The sequence below is a fragment of the Corvus kubaryi genome, unplaced genomic scaffold, assembly GCF_017639235.1.
Source record: "Corvus kubaryi isolate FWS band 111438036 unplaced genomic scaffold, C.kubaryi_AGA036_p1.0 37394, whole genome shotgun sequence".
In the NCBI taxonomy this organism is placed as follows: domain Eukaryota; kingdom Metazoa; phylum Chordata; class Aves; order Passeriformes; family Corvidae; genus Corvus; species Corvus kubaryi.
Window position 1 is genome coordinate 12930084 of NW_024581133.1, and position 22161 is coordinate 12952244.

Genomic DNA, 22161 nt, shown 5'->3' on the forward strand with positions numbered 1-22161 from the left:
CGGGCGGCGGCCGGAGTGACCGGCAGCGGAGTGACCGGCGGCCGGAGTGACCGGCGGCGGGAGTGACCGGCGGCGGGGAAACGGGCGGCGGCGGCGGGAGTGACCGGCGGCGGGGGAACGGGCGGCGGCGGCGGGAGTGACCGGCGGCGGGGGAACGGGCGGCGGCGGCGGGAGTGACCGGCGGCGGGGGAACGGGCGGCGGCGGAGGCCGCGCGAAGGCGGGCACGCCGGAAGAGGCAGCGGGAGCGGCCTCGCGGAGCGCGGCGTGAGGGGCTCTCTGGACCCCGCCCGCGTCCCGGGCGCTCCGGAGGCGCGTTGGCCTTGGCTCGCTGCAGGAGAACCGTGCCGTAACGTGGGTGGCTGTGATGGCAGGTGCCGGCTCGGGAGGTCCCATCCAGGACAACAGCATAGGCGCAGCCTGCAAGGTAGACTGGGTTTTCATGTGCCTCACTGGGCTTCTTTATCGGTTTCTCATGTTATCTGTCAGTGTTTTAGCAGTGCCAGTTTGAAAACTGTGAAGTTATTTAATAAAGTGGTTTTTAGCAGCCTGTTTTCATCCCCGTCTCCCCCTTCATTTTTGGCAGTGTCTTTTTCTATGTGCATTTTTACTCTTCTTCATTTAGAAGAAATTAGTGTTTAGTGTTAAGGGTTATCTAATACACATTTAGTTCAGCTTGCCACAATATGGTCTGAAATGTAGGAAGAATATGGGTGTGTACTATCTGTAGCTATACAGCTTTATGTGTAACTTGGGAAGCCCAACATTATTGTTGATCACGTATGAGTATAACAAAACGATTCTCTTTCTATTGACAAAACTTCTAGCGTCATAATAAAGGCTGAGGAGTTTAGCTAGGTATTTTTTATGCATCCTTGGCATAAATATCACAGTATACAATTGATCTGGAAACCCCTGCAAGAGAACAGATAACAGTAGATTATTTAAAGGATATTGGTGCTCATTTTCTCTAGGAAGCCTAGTGATTAGTCATTAAGGCAAAAAACTTAAAGATTTTTTTTTTACAGAATTGATTGCCCAAATTTTGAAACTAGAGAAAAATAGGTATCTCTATATTATTTGCAAGGTTATCTGACTAGTGCTCATTCAACATTAAGGGAAAAAAAAGACAAGAAACAGGAAAGGCAATAAATTAGACACATAGATACACAAATCCTAACAGAAAAACATTTTGCAGAGTCAATAATAAACACCAGAAATCTTAAATCAGGGGAGCTGTTATAGGTACCATTGAATACAACCTTGAAGAGGTTCAGCTAGGTTCTTTGATGATATACAATAATCGTGTTGTATTGTTCTTACCAGAATGAGATTTTTTTGAGGGAGGATTGTGGCACTGTGCAAAAAATGTTACGAGATTTTTAGCAGGACAAAATGAGTTCTGCACTCCACAGTCTATATATAAACATTATTTTAAATGTCTTCTCATTACATGACTTCCAAGTGGCCACATGTTAAGTAATGCAAATGTTAATAATAATAATGCATTATAAAACCTTTTGGTTTGTAATTTATGTCTGGCATTCCCCGATGTAGTTACTTCTGTAACCATTGAATTATGTCTCACTTTCATACAGACTCTTTAACAATCACATAATTAATTAGGTTCTCTAAGATTGTTGAGTCCAACCAATGACCAAACACCACCTTGTCAACTAGACCAAAGCACTAAGTGCCACATCCAGTCTTTCCTTAAACGCTTCCAGGGATGATGTCTCCACCGTGTTCCTGGGCAGCCCATTCCAATATCTAATCACCCTTTCTGTGAAGAAATTCTTCCTAATGTCCAACCTAAACCTGTCCTGGCACATCTTCAGACTATGTCTTCTTGTCCTATTGCATGTTGCCTATGTATATATAGTAATTAAATGTACTTTTTGATGGGCTCATTGAATCATTGAGTTTGGAAGTGACCTCTGGAAGTCTCTAGTCCAACCTTGTTTCCTCAATGCCGAGTGAACTCGAGTGGGTTTGTCCAGGACTATGCCTAGTTAAGTTTGAAGTATCTCCAAGGGCCGAGACTCCACAACTTCTCCAGGTAACTTGTTCTAGAGTTTGATCACCTTCAGAATACAAATATTTCTTTATTTTGTTGAAGTGGGACTTCTATGTTTTTCAGTCCATTGCTTCTTGTCATGTTCTCTCATGCTCTCCTCATGTCAGATGCTCCAAGCCCTTAATGTACTTGTTCCATTATGCCCATGTCTTCCTTGTACTGGGGAAGCTGAAACTGCATCCACTGCTGGGAAGATGGGAATGATCAACTCCCTTACCTGCTGCTGATGCTTTTCCTAACAGAGGCTATTGGTCTTCCAAATTACTTAATTTGTGCTTAGGTAGTAAGTTTATGCCCTGGCAGTGAAATTCATGGGACTAATTAAAATGGACACATGGTGGCTGTCATCGTCAGTGCTCTGACCCTTGAACAAGAAATAGGCAAAACAACAGTAATGTGTACTGAAGGGAAGGAAACTTTCAGGGCATCATTCTGAAGTGGCAGTGCTGCTGGATGTTGCTGTTGTTTTGGAGCACCGTGCTTCAACTTACGGCTGACATTTCAGGTGAGTTACCACAGTTTGGTCAGCAGAGCTGTTTAGGTGGAACGGCACAGCTGCATCCAGAAACGCCAGGTGTTGATACTGTGAAGGGCAATGCAGCTGGGGAACCTGGCAGGACAAGAGGGCCTAGGCAAGCCTGGCCCAGCAGCACGGGGGAGGCAGCCGGGCTGTGGAGGCTGAGCTGATGAGGCTGCACTGCACACAGTGGGGCTGGGAGCGCTGAGAAGGTAAGATGTGGGTCATGAGTAGGTTGACCTGGGCTGTGTCCCGCACAGTATGCTGGCAGAGTTTAGGTCAGAGCTTAGCTGGGTGTTACGAATGAGGTTAACAGGAAGGTTCAGGCCAGGGCGCTGGCCCTGTGAGAGGACCCCGGGGAGAGACAGGGCGGCCAAGCCGGGGACGGGCTGAGCTAGGCTGGGGGCTGAGTCCGGCCGGAGGGGGACTGCGCAACTCGTCACTTCTCTTCCGCGGCGGCTGAAGGTGGCGGGGGCGGCCAGGGTGGGGAAAGGCAGAGAGAGCGCGGAGGAGCGGCTCCGCCCCCGCCACACCCGGTGCGGCAGGAAGAGGAACAGCCGCGCCCAGCTCCCGCCAGCCCCGGCCCAGCGCAGCGCCATGGCGGCGGAGGACGTGGACGGGCTGGCCGTGTCCCGGCCCCACTATGGCTGTGAGTACCGGAGTGCCCGAGGTCCGGGAATCCGCGTGGCCGCCAAGCGATGCCCAGCCCGAGCTGTCTGTGCCTGCCCGGGTCTAGCGCTGGGAGGGGAGGCTGGGCTGCCGCAGGCATGGGGGGAGCCGCGGGGTCCGGGCTCCGGGACTGCCCCGCGGGCGCGGTGCGCCCCGCCGGCTCTACTCGCGGGTCCCGGGGAGCCGCGCCTCTCGCGGAGTGGGCGCCGTGCCGCACGGGAGCTCGTCGAAGCTCGACGGCCCTCCTGAGTGCTGGAGACGAGCGCTGGCAGGAGGCAGGGGATGGGCAGCGACGGGGCGTCCCGCGGCTGTGCCGCCGTCGTCTGCCGCGGGCGGGCCCCGCGCCTCGCCCAAGATGTCCGCCGCGGGCGGGGCGGGGGCGGCCCTGCCTTCCGCCTTCCCGCCGATTCTGGCGACCACACCCGATGTGCCGGGCGAGCTCCGCTGCCATCGGACCCCTTCACCGCCTTGGCAGAGGCTTCCTGTGGAGAGGGAGGCTTTGGGTCTTGGCGTCCGACACGCGGGCTGGCCTGTGCTCTGATACCGCGTCTGAAGTTATCAGCGGCGGAGGAAAACGTGGTGCTGTGAAGGGGCGATGTTGTAAGCGGCAGTCGGTCCGACCTGGCCTCTAACACTTGCAGGGATGGGGTCGCCACAGCTTCTCTGGGCAACCCGTGCCAATGCCTCACTATCTTCTCGGTTCAAGAATTTATCCCTATCATCTGATCTGAATCTCTCCACTTCTAGTTTAAAACTGTCCCCCTTGTCCCGTCAGTATCTCCATCTACTTTTTATAAGCCCCCTTTTAGGTACTGAAAGGCCACAGTGAAGTAGTATCCCTGGAGCCTTCTCTTCTCCAGGCTGAACCCTAGCTGTCTCAGCCTGCCTTTGTGGGAGAGGTGTTCCAGCCCCCGGAGCATTTTGTTGCCCTCCTCTGGACCTGCTCTAACAGGTTTTGTGCTGAGGGCGCCAGACTTGGATGCAGTGTTCCTGCTGGGGTCTCAAAAGCACACAGTAGATTGTAGTTGAAGGCATTTTAGGTATAAGCTAACCTTTGATTAGTAACGGTATGAGATATTTCCTATTTGTCAAATTGATCCACAAAACCTAAAAACTTCAGTGTTTTTCTTCTTTTTTTTTTTTTTTGGATATGAGATGTATTTAGCTGAAAGTATGGGAAGAGAAGACTTTTTCACTGAGGCTTTAAATACACAGAATCTGGAAGATTTAGGCATATTACCCCTATGTAGGTCTTTAGCTTGATCTGAAGATGACATGCAGGCTGTGAATCTGAATGATTCCCTTCCAGATAAGGAGTGTGACTAGTGTTTCTGCCTTGTTTTAGAGGTGATCTATAAAGATACAGAAGGGATTATATAATGCGAATATGTATTTGTGTTGTTCCTTAATCTTTTGCTATCAAAATCAGAGGATAAATGAGGGGCCAAGTGGTCACTGATGTGCTTTTGAGGAAGAAAAAGGCAAAGCTAGAAGAAAATAAAAAAAAATAAAGGATTATTTCTAAAAAATAGTTAGAGGGATGCAGTCAAATTGAGAAATCAGGAAGAAGGAAGCTGGCAAATTTATGTGACAAGGATGAGGAAACAGGGCATCTTCTGTTGCTAGTAAAGAACAAGTCATCAGATCCTTAATTTTCTGAATAAAAAAAAACTGTAGTGAGTTTCTTTGGGAGAGGTTGGATCTGATTTTTGATGTCCCTGTTTGGTTATATTCAATCTTCAACCATCTGAGGACCATGTTTTGTTTATTTTCAGCTGTCTTGGATAATGAGAGATTAACAGCAGAGGAAATGGATGAAAGGCGACGCCAGAATGTAGCCTATGAATACCTTTGTCATCTGGAGGAAGCAAAGAGGTGAGAATAAGTGATTTTGAAACTGCTGGTACTTTAAAAGAAGATGTGACATTTGGTATGGGGAATAATTTGGATACATCTTACGTCTTGTCTCAGTTTCTTAGTGGCTACATAGTTTCACTAGAAAAAGCAAGCAACCAAAAAAAACAAAGGAATTCCCTTCCTCCCCAGAAAAACCAACCGACCTCTGATGTGCATGTGTAACGTTCTCAGAGACTTTGTGGCAAGGACTCTGTAGCTGTATTGCTCCGGTATTCCTAGCACTGGATGGGTTCTCCCTGTTGTCTGACTTGTATATGTCTGGTGCAGTATTGCCTCCTGGCTTAGCAGTGCATGTGAAAAACAGTTATTCCCTTCCTCTTAACTGAAATCTTTTACAAATTTAAATTGTAGCAGTGTATATCCCTTGCACTTATCCTCACTTAGACTGAGAACTCAATTCTTGCATATTTCTCCCTGCATCCATCTATTTAATAGATCTGTACTACTCTTCCCTGGGTTGCTCTGACATCTCTCCAGGCACTCAGTGTCTTTCTGGAAGTCCTCTGCCGGAACAGAGAGAACTTTTCCAACAGGGTGTTAGTGTGCCTACTTGTAAAGAGCGCGAGGATTATTTTCTATACCCCAATGAATTTGATAGTATCGTACATTTTTGCATGGTATCTGCTTTTTCATGATGTTATGATATAGTAGAGTTTTGCTGAGTTGTCACTTTGAAGTTGTGCTGCTGAAATTTGTTTCTCGTCTTGTGTTTGCATGGTCTGTTGTGTTTTCCCAAGTGTGTTACTTTTCACTTGATCCTGCTGAATTAGATTTTCCTGATTTTTGTTTGAAATATTAAAATAACTTTTATCTTATTGTCTTCCAGCATGTGTGTAGCTTTTGTGTTATCTCCATGTTTACTAAGCGTATAAACATACCGTGTATCTTCATTCAGACAATTAATTGAAAGTATGATCAGAACACGGTAGATGCTGTGTATCTGCTGTTGAAGGAAAAAGGACTGTCATTAAAAATTAATACATGAAGTCTTATTTTTGCTATTTTAAAAATATTTGGCAAAGATTAAATCCTATATGCTGTACATGGAGCATAGGAATGAGACATACATAAATACATGTTCAGCATAGCTGAGAGCGTGTTTTGTCATGGCTCACCGAATACTTAAGTCTCCCTTTGTCCTTCAAAAGATGATATAGGTTAAGAGCCAGAAAATTTTCCCTGGCTGGGTGGTGAATTTTGTATAAATCTGTGTAATTCTTCCTTAGCAAGACAGACATGTTCAGCTGTAGTGACTTTACTGAGAAGAAAGTACTGAGTTTGTACAAGTTTACCACTGGCAGAATATAAAGGATTTATTTCCAGGACTTTAATTTTATCAAGAATTATTATATTTATTTTTGAAGGGGCGGGGAGCACTCAGTTTATACTGTAGTCCTTTAGGTGCTTTATGAGGATGATCACTATTATAAGTTCACAAAGACTGCTTAGTTACTAGTAGATAATTTTCCTTTCATGCGGACTTGAATGAAATTTGAAGTAGTCAGTAAGATCTGACTGTGTTTCAAAGTAACTCTTTCCCTTTGAATCCAAAGTCTTTAGCAGCAAATGCTGGGCAAACAGGGAGAGATGAGTTGCACTGTAGTAACTGTCCAAGCTTGATGGAGTCCCACATCCTTCACTTGTGGACTCTTCCTGTCATCGGCCTTGGAGTAAATGCTTGAGGAGGTGCTGATTCTCTCTTGAATTCCATACCTAGATTTGCAAAAAAAAACTCAGGCAAAAATACGTTCCACAGTTACAGCTTTAGTATTTTCATTAAGCTCTTGCTTAATCATGGGGACTTATTCTTTAAATAAATCAGCTTTGACTCTGAAGTTCTTAGTGATGTTGTCTCTTCTTCTGAGTGTTGTCTTGATATTGATGAGGTTGAGCAGCTGGGCATTTGATTTTTGCCACACCTTGTCAGAAAAAAAGGAAGTTTTCACTCTTGTCTCCGGGTGAGCCTTGAGATGTTTCAAACAATGCCCAGTGGTTACCAGTAAGTTTTGTAAAGAATGAAGCAACAGCTGTGTTGCTCAAAATGCAAGCAGTGGTGTACAGCCTTCGCTGTATCCACCTTGGCAGTTGGAGCAGTAATTTTTCAAATGGAAGGTCTGCTTGGAGAGCCTCAACCCTATCCACCCCATAACCCATGTTTGCTTAGTGGTTTACAGGCTATTCATGTATATGTGAGTGGGAGTTCCTGATTCCTAAGGCTGTATCACTTAACATAAGAGTTAAAGATTAAATGGCCAGGAGGGGAGCAGACTTCTTAGTTTAATAATTAAGATACATCAGGGAAAGCAAAGGCTCGAGTTCATTGTCTGCTCCAGGAATTTTTTTTCCTTACTGAGAAGTTATTTTGTAAATTGCCCTTTGAGTTTTATTTATTACTACTGGTGCAGTCTAGAAGAAGGCTTTTGGGTGCATTGTTGGTAAGGAGTTTATTTAACAGGATCAATTAAACAAGAACTATAAGAGATCAGTGTGTTTGAAATTAATGCCCTTGATCTGAGATTTTCTGTATTTGACATCTTTGCCAGTAGTGTAACTAAGGTATAGCATCTGAATTAGATATTGTGGTATTTTGCTTGTGCTATTGATTACAGTCCCTCTGAGCTGTGGGAGGGCTAATAATCTTTCTTCATGGTGAGAGAATGTCAGATTGGAAGTTACATCTCTAAGGAGGAGGACCTAAGAGCAGAGGAAGGTAGCTGGTGCACCCCATATCACACTCAGAAGCTGAAAAGGTGAACGTTGTAAAGTTGATGGTAGCCAAGGGAGGGTGGGAGGCAGCTGAAGAACAACACTAAGTGACTCCCTTCCTCTTTCCCATAATCATGTTATATTATTACAGTACAATATTGCATTCAAACACTGTAGTTTATATTAATTTTTTTTTCCTATAACATAAAGGCACCTAAAATCATGTGATTAACAACATGCTGATTTGCATTGCATCAGCACTGTCAGAGGCTTGCTATCCCTTTAACCAAGCAACAGATATGGAATCTAGAAGCAAAGTGGGTTTTTTTTAAATATTAGAAGAAGGTAAGATGAAAATTGGCTAGGACCTAACTTTGTACTGAAATAAAAAATTTAGAAAAGTTTGAATTTCTGAACTGTCTGATGTGACAGCCAATGTGCAGTAACTTTTAGTATTTTCACACTCAATTTATGGCAATTTATAACTGTTTGCAGGACCTGTTTACTAATGAGCATACATCAGAAACATTATCAGAGGAATCATTTGTACTTATTTAATGGTATTCCAGCACGTTGTTTGGTTGGTTTTTTTTCACTGTCACTGTTGTTCTATTGTTATTTAGTAGTTTTTTATTTCAGTTAATAATGTGCAACAGTCTTGTGAAACAGGAATTCTTGCTAGTTGGAGAAAGGGAGGCAAAGTGTAACTAAGTTGCTCAAGATTGTGAAAGACTGAAATGAAATTTGGAGTTAAAATGAAGATTGTGAATAGAGGGATTACTCTACTATGTGGGGGCCAGATGCCTCATTCTTGAATAAAAATGGCTTTACTAATAAGTGTTGTTTAATACTTCAAGTTTTCTTTTTCGTGTTCTCTTTTATTTCATTTGTTTGGATTGCTTTGCTTTTTTTTTTCCCCTGTCTCCAAATCACAGTAGTTTAATAGAAAAGCTGTGGCAGTGCAGATAAAACTCTGTTCTGTTGTCAGCTCATGCTCACAGAAGGGTAAGGGTATATTTATCTCAAATAGAACCAGCCCGAGAGACCTAAATTTTGTTGTCCTTATCTAGAAGTCAGGGTGTTTTACTGTAATATTCTTCATTGGTGTTTCCAGTTGTAGATTGGATCAGGTGCTGGTTTTGGGTTGGTTGTTTGGATTGGTTTTTCGTGTATGTTGTTTTGTGGTGGTTTTTTTTTGCTTTCTGCTTCTCTCAGATACAATGCAAGTCCCGTGTTAGATTGTAATCCAGGAGTATTCATAGATAATATTTTATTATCACTAGTTGTTAGTTGAAGTAACTTCTGCTTAGCTCTTACCACTTTATTTGGGCTTTTATCAGCTCCTGTTTGGACTTGAGGTATTTCTCTACAGATCCTGTACTGTTTCGTTGATGATCTCATGCAGTTGGCAGGGAGTGGCTGTCTGGACTGGAAGTGTCTTGGAATGCACATTCAGAACTGTATTTTTCTGAAAAGTGGGTGGAGAGAGGTACAGAAAGGACAGTGGTGGAGTACCACCATCTTTGCCTCACTTTGGATACTTTTTTTATGACTCACTGGAAATAGTAATGAAAGGCAGGCCAGGAAGAAAGAAACAACTGTTTGTTCAGAGACCAGGATTTTTCTTTTTGGATGGTGCTTTCTGAAGGAGTACTGTGTGTAATGTAAGGAGAGAGCAACCCAAAATAACCAAAGCAAATAGATGTCACTAGCGGTTCTTGGCTATTGCATACTGTGGAGTGCTTCTTAATAACCCTTATTTACAAGAAATCAGGTTGGTCTTGAGGTATAATAATGTCAGTGGTTTTGTAGCTTCCAAGCATTTAGGCCTATTTAGTTTCTAATGCTAAGTGATTGAGGCAATTAGCTTGAAAAAGATTTCTGTGTGTTTGATAATTAAGTTCCCCTTGACTGTGGGCTTGGTACTCATCTGAGAGCTCTCCAGGACAAATGGCAAATCTTTTTGGCAAACATGGCAAATGCAGTAGTATCCTCATCAGCAAGAGCAGCTAAGGGAATTTTACAGGTTGTTGGCAGTGTTTGCAAGGGAGCAAAGAGGAACCTCATGGAGGCGGGGAGTGGTGGAGGGAAAGATTTAAATGCCAAAGTATCAGTATCCTCTTTGGTTCGGCTGCATGTTGCCAGGAGGAGTACATCAATCACTGGAAAAATCTGGCCTGTGTTACTCACTAATTTTTTGCTCTTTTGTATCTTTGAACTGAACATGTCTGTGTGGATAATGAGAATGTTCTGGAACCTTTTAGCAGTAGGCAGTACTTGTTTTCCTAGCTCTCCACCTGAGAGACTGTGTCTCTTCCTGTACAAACCTTACTGAAAGGCATTTAAATATCCGCCTAATTTTCTAGAGGAGAGCACACCTGATGTGATAAATTTATTTTACTTTGCTGTTGTTACCTCTCGGAGAGATCTTTCATCTTCTGAGGTGATTCCTTGATTTGTTTAGAGTTGGTAGAACGAGTTATTTTAAAGAGAAGTTTTTGTTGGTTTTTTTTCCATGGCTGTCTAATGCCCTTGTTCAGGTGAACTGGATGAAGAGCTGAGGTGGTCTTCCAAGTTTTCTCTTCTTAACCATCTCTGAGAATGCTTGCCAAGTCTACATTTGTTCCTGCACTAAAAATATTTGAGATTGCTTCTACATACAAATGATCTGCTGGAGTATGAGAATCCTCATCTTTCAATAAAATTAATAGCATGGTTAGTCCAAAGACTGCCATACCTGTGGTGTTGGCAGTAAGGAGCAGTGAAAAAGCCTTTAAGCCACAGTTTCGTACATTCTTTCAGATGGCTTATGCAGACACTGTTGGGGGGTAAAAAAAGGTGCTGCCCTTTTGCTCTGACCACTTTTTCCTGTGCTGGCCTGCTGCAGTGGCTATGCATCTTTTCCTTGGTACACCTGTGGGGAATTGCACTAGAAGGGCTAAATGATCATGAACAGAAGCATCTAGGTGTGAAGGCACCACATGCAGCAGTTGGAATGACTTGTCTTTAGAAATGCCTGGATTAGCTGCTAGTCATCCAGATCCCAGCAAGTTTGCATTCGGTTTCACCTGACCCCCCTTTGAAGGCAGAGCACAGTGAACAAATGCTGGTGAATCATGGAGGTGGTACCAGACAGAGAGAGTCATTGCTGTTCACAATCAGAGGGTGGGAAAAGGCTTATCCTTATCTGTAACACGTAAATTCTGCGTGTGGTTGCCAACTGAGAAAGTGCCCAGGAGATGTGAGGAGAACTGGATGACTGGTCACCCACCATGTCAGGGCAACAAGTGTAATGGCCCACTCCTGGGTGGACAGCTTGAATGTCCTTTTCCTGCTTGATTGATTGCAGGACAGACTTCTTGGGCACCAGTTACTTTCTGATGCTTGTGAGTATAAGGTCGAGTGAAACCTTGGGGTGGGTGTTTCAGTTTTTATGTCCAAATACAAATCAGCTTCCCCCTTTGACAAGGTCTGGCAGATTTTGCTGTGGTGTTGGAACATGAGTGTAACTACATTTCCTGACTGTCTACCACATATAGGTTCAATAGATACTGGCTTTAGACCAAGGTTGAAGGCAAGAGCTTTTTCTTTTCTGGGGCAAGTGACAAAGATTTAAATTTCTATTTCAGCTTGTTAGATTTTTCAAAGCTATCTGAGTTGAAAGTGAAATTAAGAATGAAGCTTTTGGTAGAGAAATAGAGGATTATAGACCAAAGAGCAGTCAAAATGTGTTTTAGAAAACACATCTTGCTCAGTAGAATAATTCAAATTACAATCCTGATAGTTTTATGGTGGTTACTGGTGCAATTTTAGTGGTTGTAAAGATACCTGGCAATGTGTCATACTGATATGAACAAAGTGCTGAATATTAACAGGTGTGATTTCAGATTTAACTGCTTTGGAAGACTTAAAGCGAGTGATCTTGAACATTGTATCTCTTGATGATGATCATGTTTCCCAGGATGTTGACTGTTACACTACTGTGAAAGCATTCCTGTGCTTCTCTTCCTCCCACCCTTCCCTGACATGTGATTATGATCTTTGAAGAGTGGAATTCTAAATAAGTATTGTTGGTACCTTCCTTTAGATTGGACACCTGCTGTCTGGAATGTGCTGGTGTCCCTTAGTCTTCTTTTGTGACCCTTGTTTCTGTAGGATGAGTTCTCAGGCAAAAGATGATAATGTTTGAAATTGTGTCAGTGCCAGGTGCTAGACAAGATGGGCCAAAAACATTGTGTTATGCAAATATGGACCCTGAGGGTGAGCAAATCCATTGGGGAGTTGGGGAAAGGGAGACAGTTTTTCTTTCTTGAGGTTTTGTTGTTCTGAGTGGAACGCTTGATACTCTGAAAGTCATTCTGTGACATAATTTGTCATTTTTGTAGTAGGAAGCATTGTGTAGCAGGCTAGCATTGTTCACTGTCTCATTTCCAGCTTCTGACTGGTGGGTATACTGTGATCACTGAAACTCTGTTTGGCAGAGAGTTTTGACCTCTTGTATGTTTTCTGCCATCTGCAAGATTCTTGCCAAATTCTCCTGCTACGGCAGCCACATGAATAAGATGCTATCACAAACTATTACTTAAGGAGGTTTATATTATTTACTGTATGTCAGAAATCCTGTGAAACAAGCTACTTGCCACCTAAATCAACGTAGTTTTCAACACAGGGAGAGGCTGATCACTTTACAGGTCCTTCTTGTTCAAAATGTAGTTGTCCTGGAATTGTGAAACCAGCTAATTAACTACCAAAAACTGAAGCATCTGAATATTTTTGCGTCTTTACTGCTGCAGGTTTTCATATTGACTTTGGCAGATCAAGAGCAAATTTTCCATTTATTTTCTTGTGGGCAAAACTATTATATGTTTTGGGTTGGTTTTTTGTTTGTTTGTTGTTTGGTTTTTTTGTTTGGTTTTTTTTTGAGCCTGGACTGGACAACTTTAGGAACTTTTGCGTCAGCACTGTGATGTTTGACAGAGTTAGACCACAAAGGTATCCAGTGTTGATTTTCTTGATGCTCTAGGCACTTTAAAAGTGCACAAAAATGACCTAGTTTCAAGAATTTGTAACCACAGCGTGAGCACGCATATGGAAATCCCATGTTGAAGATGTGTTTGAAGAATGTAATTTTGGGCAAACAGCCTGCTTATTTCATGGCTGTGAGATGTTTAAGGCAATCTAGGTCTGTTGGTAAAGCACAGGTTTAGGCAGGCTCGTTTTTCTAATTAAAAGACGTTGGTATGGCATACGGTGTTACAAAGACTGGAGACTAACAGTCCTGTGCGCCTGGAAAGAGCGTTAAACTCTATGCCTCTCCAGACCTCATTCAGGAGGAAACAGAGCATACGCTCCTTGAAGAAGGAGATGGCAACCTTCTGCAATGTAGTTGGTAGGGGAATGCTAGAAGCAAGGAAGGAGTGCTGTGGCACTGACATGCTTGCAAAGAGAAGACTTGCATGATTCTGTCTGATGATCAAGAACTCTGTGGCCAGTGCTCTTAAACTAGCAGCTCAGAAATTTACATGGAAGTTCTGTTTGCAGCTTTCCTGCTAATGAAACTGGTGAGGTGTGCAGTAAGCAGAATGTGATGTGGTCCTGTGGACAACTGAGCTTCAGCCAACGGTGTTGGTACCAGACTCTGATACTAATGGTACCAGTTATTCTTCAGCATGATGTATCAAGGTTCCATAGTTTAGTGGAAGTGACCACCAGGTGCAGACTCAGATGGTGTGTTGGGCCACTGTGTCGCCTTGGAGTTGAAAAATGTCACTGGCTAGGTCTGTGTGAAAAAGGAAAGGCCATTGTATTGGAACTGTAGGACAGTTGAAGGCTAGAAAATGTTATTTATATTTCTGGCCCCTGCAAATAATTTGTTTTGCCTGGAAATTACTTCTACTTAATGATGACCAAAAAGTGAGCTTTCCTCATTGGTGGATAAAATCATTTTTTTTCCAACTATTGATGCCTTCTGTATTTTGTGTGCCGTGCTCTGGGGTTTTTTTGGGCTGGAACATACTGCACGGTAGTCCTGTCATGAAATGAGCAGCCTTTCTTAGAGGCTTTGTCCATTTTTTAAATTTTCTGCTCTAATATTTTTGTTTATTCAATTGGATATTCTTGCAACAGTTTCTGGAGAGACGGATTGCTAGTTCTACTTCTTCAGGCTTGTCTATAATCAGTCTGAGAGGAAAAGAGTGACTTTTAATTTCTTTTCCACACTATTTCCATTGTCTCAGGGTTAGCCAGACTCAACATTTTCACAAGTGAAAGAGCAACAGGTATGCCATATGATCAGTGTTAAGTTTTTGCTGTGTCTAAACTCCAGTTCTGGTTGAAATATGCCTATGATACTTTTCAAACATAGGACACATTTGTGTAACTTGTCACAATCCTCAATAATTCCGTATTGTGGGAGAATAAAAAAGTTGACAGTTGAGATGACTGATGTTAAGTTTTTCCAGTCCTTGGTAGTGGAGCAGTGTTTGCTTTGAAAGCTTGAAGACAACGTTACTTGAGAGACTGGGGCTGCCCAGCGGTACCTGATGCTACATTTTTATTGTCATGTCTTGTCAGGAAGGCCTGGCTCTAAATTGCAGGTGATGGTAGTAGCTGCATGTTCATATTCAAGAACCTTTTCTTAGGAGGGGGATTTTGTAACAGTATGACTAACTGATTGGAAAGGTGCCATTACTACTTTAATTAGAGTTAGCTTCAGTAAAATTTTAAGTCCAATGTTATCTATGCAGTCATGTGATGAAACTTGATTGAAAAAATAATTCTGGATTAAACATTTTTTTCTGTACTGGTGAGGGGGAGGGAGCATAGTGGAAACAACCGAAGTAGCAGAAAAGAATTGAAAGTTCCTGTGAAAAGCTTATTGATGGCATATTGTTCTAATGCCTAATGTCTAAAAGGAGTAGAGGTTGTTGCCCATCAGCCAGGTTCCCTGTTCATTGAGAAATGCATTCATCTTGTTCATCTGGAAATTCCACATTTACTTCTGTCTTTTAAGGATGACAGGTGTTAATTTTAATACAAGTATGTGAGCTTTTAAATATAAAAGGTACTGGATGATGTTTTCTGAAAACACAGCTTTGTCCTCTGGCTTAGCAAATGGTTAAGCAATGCCACACCAAGGGGAACATTACTGTATGTAAATTGCTCTAGCTTTGTAGTTACATTAACACCCACTTAGGACCTGTTGAAACAGGTATGAGTACATTGAAATGGCTTATGTTCTAATTATGGGCCATTTATCTTTCTGTATGGAGATAGACAGCTCACTGCCTCTGTGTCCTTCCATAAGGTACTAATTAAATAGTTTGGTCACATTTCCCTTCTACTTCCATTTTAGGTCTTCTAGTCTGAAGGAAGTGGGTGTTTTTGGGTTTTTTTTGTTTTCCCAGTAAGGTAGTTGGGAAGGTATTGTGCAAACTGTTGCTGTGATTTGGACTCTTCCAGTGTCTTGAGTAGCTCCGTGTCCTTTCAGGAATCTTTGGTTGGGCATGCAAGGGTATCTTTTTGAACTTATGTCATGTTTATTACGTATTCAGTTAGGGTGTGCATTTTTCTAGAGCTCAATATTCAAGAGCGGCTAAGGTTTTTGAGAGGAAAGCAGCAAAATCTGGGAAAACAGTAGTTTTAAGAAGAACTGAGTTTCTTTTTGTAGCTTATGTACAGATGTTGGCCAGGTGTTCCCAGAAACATTTTCTTCCTGGTAAACGCTACTCCTTATTGCTTTTCCAGGTCCCGCTTTGGGCTGCAAGCTGCGCCCTCTCCCCCCCCGCCCCCTTCCTTTTCTTGGGTTCAGGCTGCAGTCCACAGTGCACTGGTGTCTCATTTGGGATTTAAAGTGCACTGGGTTGAAGCAGGATCATCTACTTGCTTATGTTTCAGATCAGTGCCAGTAATGTGGGCTTATCCTCCCTGTGAGCCAAATTACAAGACTTGTTTACGTTACACTGTCAGCTCTGTTTTATAGTATGGACTGATGCTATTCTGGGCCCCTATTGTCTTGAAAGCCACCTTTCTGTGATCTTAATTCATCCAAGGCTCATCTGTCCTGTAAGAGCTTTAGAGTTAAGCTGCAAGTAAGGCATGATCTGAGTAAGACGCGTTAGAAAGTGGCCTGTGGTTGTGCAGGTCCCTTTTTTAGAGCCCAGAACAGCCAGGTAGCATGTCATCTTTAGGAGAAATTGTAGCTGAGCTTGCAGTTTACAGCCTCCAGTAGCTTGTACAGAAGAAATATCGAGGTGTACCTCTGTTTTGAGAACAGTGATTTTTCAAAATGTTTTGCTGTAGTCTTTATTTTTGTCATAAGGTCCATGATACCATTAAATGAGATGGAAGGCAACAAGGGAAGATGAGTTATGAGGAGAGGAATGCCTGTTCCATGTTTTTTCTCCTGTTCTTGAAATGTATAGTAGGGTGGGAGAAGATATATAGGAAGATAGACTTGAGAACAACATCACCAACTGAAAGAGGGTAGGGTTAGATTAGATATTAGGAAAAAATTCTTCACTCTGTGTGTGTTGAGGCACTGGAACAGGTTGCCCAGAGAAACTGTGGCTTGTCCTATCCCTGTAAGTGTTTGGGAACAGGCTTGGATGGAGTTCTGAGCAACCTGCTCTAGTGGAAGGTGTCCCTGCTCATGGCAGAGGGTTGGAATGAGATAGGCTTTGAGGTCCTTTCTGACCCAAACCATTCTATGATTCTGTGAACATTGTAAGGGCTCTCTGTGAGATCATTTAAAAGAGCTTGGTAAGCAGCACAAAGTCATGAAATAACTAGCAAATACTTAAGGAGAGTAAAGAAATGCTTGTGAGATAAACCTGTACAAGGGGAAGACTTTAGTTAAAAGGACAGGATGGCCGCTATGTCTAGACCGGTACAAGCTAAGTCATGGGCTGAAGGAGAAACATGAATGAGACAGTGTCTTAATTACTTTTGAAACTCTGGCTGGTGAACTCTGTACTTCTCCTTAATATTTTGTCAGAAGTGTTGCCAACTAGCATTTTAATGATGCAGACTCTGTGGTAGTGTTATATCTGTTTTCAGCCTCTAGTGCTAAGTGAATACTATGCTTGAGTATGACAGCAGCAGCAGCATGAGACTTGTTGGGCATGGGGTTGTGTTCACAAATTGGAAATACACTCATGTGACCATTGTTCTTGCACTTCCAGATGGATGGAGGCCTGTTTGAATGAGGAGCTGCCTGCTACAACAGAGCTGGAAGAAGGATTGAGAAATGGAGTCTACCTGGCGAAACTTGGAAACTTTTTCTCCCCTAAAGTGGTTTCTGTGAAGAAAATCTATGATAGGGAACAGACTAGGTATAAGGTGAGTGCTGTTGACCATGGATACTTCTTTAGATAGACATCTAAAATGGGAATATGTACACATGGTGGTACTGTGAGAAAATAAGCAGAAGGTTAATTCATATTAACCTGAGAAACTCTGCCTTCACTCTAGAACAATGGTTAAATGAGAGGGTGGGTGGACTCTTAGCTTTATATCTAGGCTTGCACTTAGGTGAAATAATTTGTCATAAACAGTCAATATAAGCATATATAGAAGACTTCTGACTTCTTTCCTGCAGAAGTGCTGTTTTCACTCTCTGTGTTAATGAACCTCCCTGCTGTTCTTGACAGCTGTGGTATTTTGTTTCTTACTGCCCTCCCTCTTGTTTCTGCCAATTTTTGTTTCAGGCAACTGGTCTCCACTTCCGACACACAGATAATGTAATCCAGTGGCTGAATGCCATGTCTGAGATTGGTCTCCCCAAGGTAACTTCTGTCTTGTGCATCCAAATAAATAAATAATCTCAGAAAAGCTTTGCGTTCCGTGGAAGCATTTGCTGTTATAAAAAAATGAGCGCAGTTACTCTAGTTAATTCTTAGATTTCTAGATTTGTGTACCTATAGAAACTCTCTCCTAAAACTTACTGAAAGATTTCATTTTGCTACACATGTGAGAATGACCAAGAGAAAAATAATTTATCCTTTTGTACCATATATCCCTAATATTAATTATCTTGCATAATATCTGCATTACATCATTCTTGCCATGCATTCTTTTGAGCAGTATCCGGGCTACAGTTCGATTGTGGAAGTTTTTTTAGAATTCAATGCTAAAAGTAGCAGCACAGCAGAAAATACTGTGTTCTCCGTTTCTTCAGATTTTCCTTTGAAATTTTCACATCGACTTGAAATGTTCCTGGTGTAGCTTAATCAAATATAAATTATTGACTTGACCAGAGAAATGGCCTGATAAACTTCTCTGGGCTAATTTCATGCCTGAAAATATATATAACTGTGGTAGTGTTGGGCTGATAGTCAAGTTTTTTTGTAGCTGTGTTATGCATAGTCTTACCAAAACTGGCATTGTGTAGTTTAATCTGATGTAGGTTTTCTTTGCACATGAGCTTGCAAATTGAATTCAGTTTTGGAAAAGCTGGGATCTATGATGATCTTACAGAAACACATTTGGGATTAAGAAATACTGAAATCTGCTGTTAGGGTGGTTAGGTAAAAAGAAATGAGGAAGGATTTAGACAGAGAGATGTGAAGTGCCAGGTATGAGGTAAGATTTTCAGATGTAAGTAGAGTTTGGGTGGAAGTAAATGTGTGAGAAGATGTTAAAGAAACTGGGCTGGGGTTCAGTACATTTACAAGAGATACTGGTGCTTTAAGTATTTTCCCATGCAGAACAGCCAGGGAACTGATCCTGGGGGAATTGAGGGTTGTTCAGTTGCTCTTGCCTTTACAGAAAGAGCAATCCTGTTTTGTGCTCATAGGCAACAGTGAGGAACCTTCAAATAACTGGAAAATAACATCCTTTGTCAGTACTTCTGAAATAATTGAAACTTCAGTATCAACCTCTTTGTTAAACTTCGAAGAGCTTTGTGTTTGAGACTGAAAGCTCTTGGGTCCAGCTAACTGAAAATATAGTATGCAGAGCACCTCAGTGCTGGTTTGGGTTTCCATTTGAAACTGTCTCTTCTCTTGTTTCTCAACTGCATTTAATCCAAACAAAATTCTCTTTTCTCTCTTCTTCTGTAAGTCTTTTCTTCATCCTTTGGCTTTCACCAAAGTCCTCGCTAATACCTCATGACCCAGTATCTTGGTGCACACACAAAAGAAAGGTTCTACCCATTCATGTATGTGGAACTTGGCAGGAAAATGGGAGCTCTGGTTTGGGTATTAGAAACAAAAGGAAGGATTGACATTTCAAGCAGGAGAAACATTGGTCCAGGGCAGAGAAGCTTGAAGAGTTTTGTTCTGTGAGCTGTTTCTCTAGTGCAGTGTGGAAGAATTGGGCTGATGTGATTTAGCTGTATAGAGTGAGTATAATTCAGACTGCTACTTTGTTTTATCTTTAGATATTCTACCCAGAAACAACAGATATCTATGATCGCAAGAACATGCCACGCTGTATCTATTGTATTCATGCACTCAGGTAAGGAATACTGGACAGAAATCTGATTGCTTCTGAAATCTTTCTGCGAAGCTGAAAGACATCAGGAGAGAGAGCTGAACTGAAGGCTAGATGAGGGCAAATTTTCTAGCACAACAAACTCATCAGATCAGAGCAAAGATCCATGAAGCCAATATTTTGCCTTGGGCAGTGGCCAGATCAGATTCTGAAGGAAAAAGAACAGCTCAAGTATATTGTGATTACTACCTTTTCATTCCAATTCCTGCCCTCTCTGCTGTCTGAGGGACATTCTTTAACCAAGAAAATAGTAAGGCACTGGGACAGATTGCTCAGAGAAGCTTTGGCTGTCCCATCCCTGGAAGTGTTCAAGGCCAGGTTGGACAGGGCTTGGAGCAGCTTGGGATAGTGGAAGGTGTCTCTGCCTGTGGCAGCGGGTGAGTTGGAACTATGTGATCTTTAAGGTCCCTTCCAACCCAAGCCTTTCTGTGATTCTGTGATCTCTGTTGAGCTAGCACGACAGGCAAAATGTAGAGGAGTTGCTTTTCTTTTTCTAGTCCCATCTGTACTCAGCTGTATGGGTTCATCCCTCCTTTGTAGCAGTTCCGTTTCTCATCAGGCTGCAGGTGAATACGTTAACCCCATTTTAGTAAGCCAAATCAGCCTAGTGAATACTTCACAGTTGGTGATGCCACACCTTCAGTCCTATGTCCAGTTCTGGGGTCTCCAGCATAAGAGAGACACAAACATGCTGGAGAGAGTTGAAGGAAGGGTCAATAAGATGATTAATGGACTAGAGGATCTCTCCTGTCAGGATGGGCTGAGGCAGTTGGGACTATTCAGCCTAGATAACATATAGTGTTCTGGGAATGTCAACAATGTGTGCAACTCTCTGAAGGGAGGATGCAAAGGAGATGTGAAGCCAGGCTCTTTTCAGTGATGTCCCGTGATGTGACAAGAGGTAAATGGCATAATGTGAACCACAGAAGGGTCCCTCTTAACATCAGGAAAGTCTTCTTTTGGTGTGATAGTGACCAAGGAGTGGCACAGGTTGCTCTGAAATGTGGGGTCTGCACTGTTGGTGATCCTCAAGAGCCATCTGGACATGATCCTGGGGAACTTGATCCTTTGCGACCTGGTTTGAAAAGGGAGCTTGAACAAGACAAACTTGAAAGTGTCCTTCTAGCCTCAACCATTCTGTAATTCTGTGAAGGCTTCATAGTGGTGGGCCAGTTACGTTCAGTTGAGGGGGGAAGAGAGGAGTCAGCTCACTCTCGGTGATTATCGGCTGTTATATTGGCTTACCTGTCCCTGAATCTATATCTCCTAAAATTGTATCCTTGTCAGAACCACAACAAAATATGACTAGTTTTAATTATTTGCTTGTTTTCTTTTCTAGCCTGTACCTTTTTAAACTGGGTCTTGCCCCCCAGATTCAGGATTTATATGGCAAGGTAGACTTCACAGGTAAAAAAACCCCAACACTCATGTATGCTGCCTTTATCTCATACTCTACTAGATCAGTTGTTGAACCCTTGTTTAGGTCAATTAAAGGATTATTACTGTTAATATCCCATATGCAAATAAAATTATAAATTAATGGCTGTGAGGAGTTTTAGTAATTTAAGAGGAGGTTTCATTTGCCAGCTTCTGAGCCAGTCAGTCATCAGTTCACTAATCATTTACTTTCACAAGTAACAGTGTCTTAACTCTTTTGTCACTGTTGTAAGATGCTTAAGCCTTGCACCCATCTCCTTGGGAGAGTTTTCAGTTTGGAACCTGGTACGTGGTTCTGACCTCCTGTGACAGTTCAGAGGTGCCATCAGCTGAAGAAGTGTTTGCCAGCTGATCTGCTGCAGGAGATGCTAGCACAAAGTAGTGTGTCCACATGCCTCCTCAAAGTTTCACTTCCTTAATTTTGCTAAAGTGTCAAATTCTGTGTTTTGCATTAGTGAGGCTCTTGCCTGAGGGCACACATCTGAGTTAAAAGGTGTATAAACTTTATTTCCCTGCAAATTGGCTGTTGATTATACCTATAAAATGCTAAACTATTAACTGTCTTTTAGAGTTGTATGATACTTAGCAACCACTTGTCTTGAGGCACTCCATTTGCTTCTCTCAGTGTAGTCTGACTGTGGGGAAAAAGAAAATCTTAAATTGTACTGCCTGTACATTTTCCTGACCTGGCATTTTCCTGGCAACCACAGTTGAAGTACCTCAGAATGGAGTTTGTTTCCAGCTCCTCATGAGCGTTCTTGTGTTGTTTTCTAGTAAGAAAAACTATGGAATACTCCCATACGAGTTTCTGGGAGAAATGTAGATTTTAGGAAAGTGTGCAAAATGTCTTAGCATCTTCATTTCTTGTGTTTTACTTACTGAGTTATATTCAAAGTATTATTTAAATGATAATTGTCATCTCTTGTAGCTATCCTAATTTTTTTTTTAGCAGCAGTTAGTATAGCAGTGCTAATGAGTTCAAACCCATGGAGCACTGTTTTAATGTATGTTTCAGAGGAGGAAATCAGTAATATGAGGCTCGAACTGGAGAAGTATGGTATTCAGATGCCTGCCTTCAGCAAGATTGGGGGAATTCTTGCAAATGAACTTTCTGTGGATGAAGCTGCATGTAAGGAAAAATGGCATTTTGTTTGATTATTCAAATCAGCAGATCAGTTAAGTGTTGGTTTTAATGCTGCCTGTTTTTAAGTCTAGTACGGTCTTTCTGATTGGCCTTTTGGAAGACTGGGAAGATGTTTTTATTCTTTTCCCGTGTGTATTTTTCTTTTTTCTGGAGCACGATGATTCGACTACTTAAAGTATTGTAACTAGAAAGTAGGCTGCTGT

General features: G+C 42.4%; 1 protein-coding gene across 3 annotated transcripts in view; it reads left to right on the forward strand.

The window, feature by feature from the left end:
• The first annotated feature begins 201 nt into the window (after positions 1-201).
• IQGAP1 (IQ motif containing GTPase activating protein 1) overlaps positions 202-22161 on the forward strand; it is a 55758-nt gene continuing 33798 nt past the window's right edge. For 2 of the 3 annotated variants that reach the window (XM_042039035.1, XM_042039037.1), the window contains exons 1-7: positions 3134-3241; positions 5037-5136; positions 17067-17223; positions 17592-17669; positions 19265-19341; positions 20717-20784; positions 21830-21943. In XM_042039035.1, coding sequence (XP_041894969.1) covers positions 3190-3241; positions 5037-5136; positions 17067-17223; positions 17592-17669; positions 19265-19341; positions 20717-20784; positions 21830-21943 — 646 coding nt within the window. In that variant the 5' untranslated portion in view covers positions 3134-3189. Of the gene's footprint in view, positions 426-3133; positions 3242-5036; positions 5137-17066; positions 17224-17591; positions 17670-19264; positions 19342-20716; positions 20785-21829; positions 21944-22161 lie in introns of those variants that run through there. The other variant, XM_042039036.1, reaches the window with a different exon arrangement.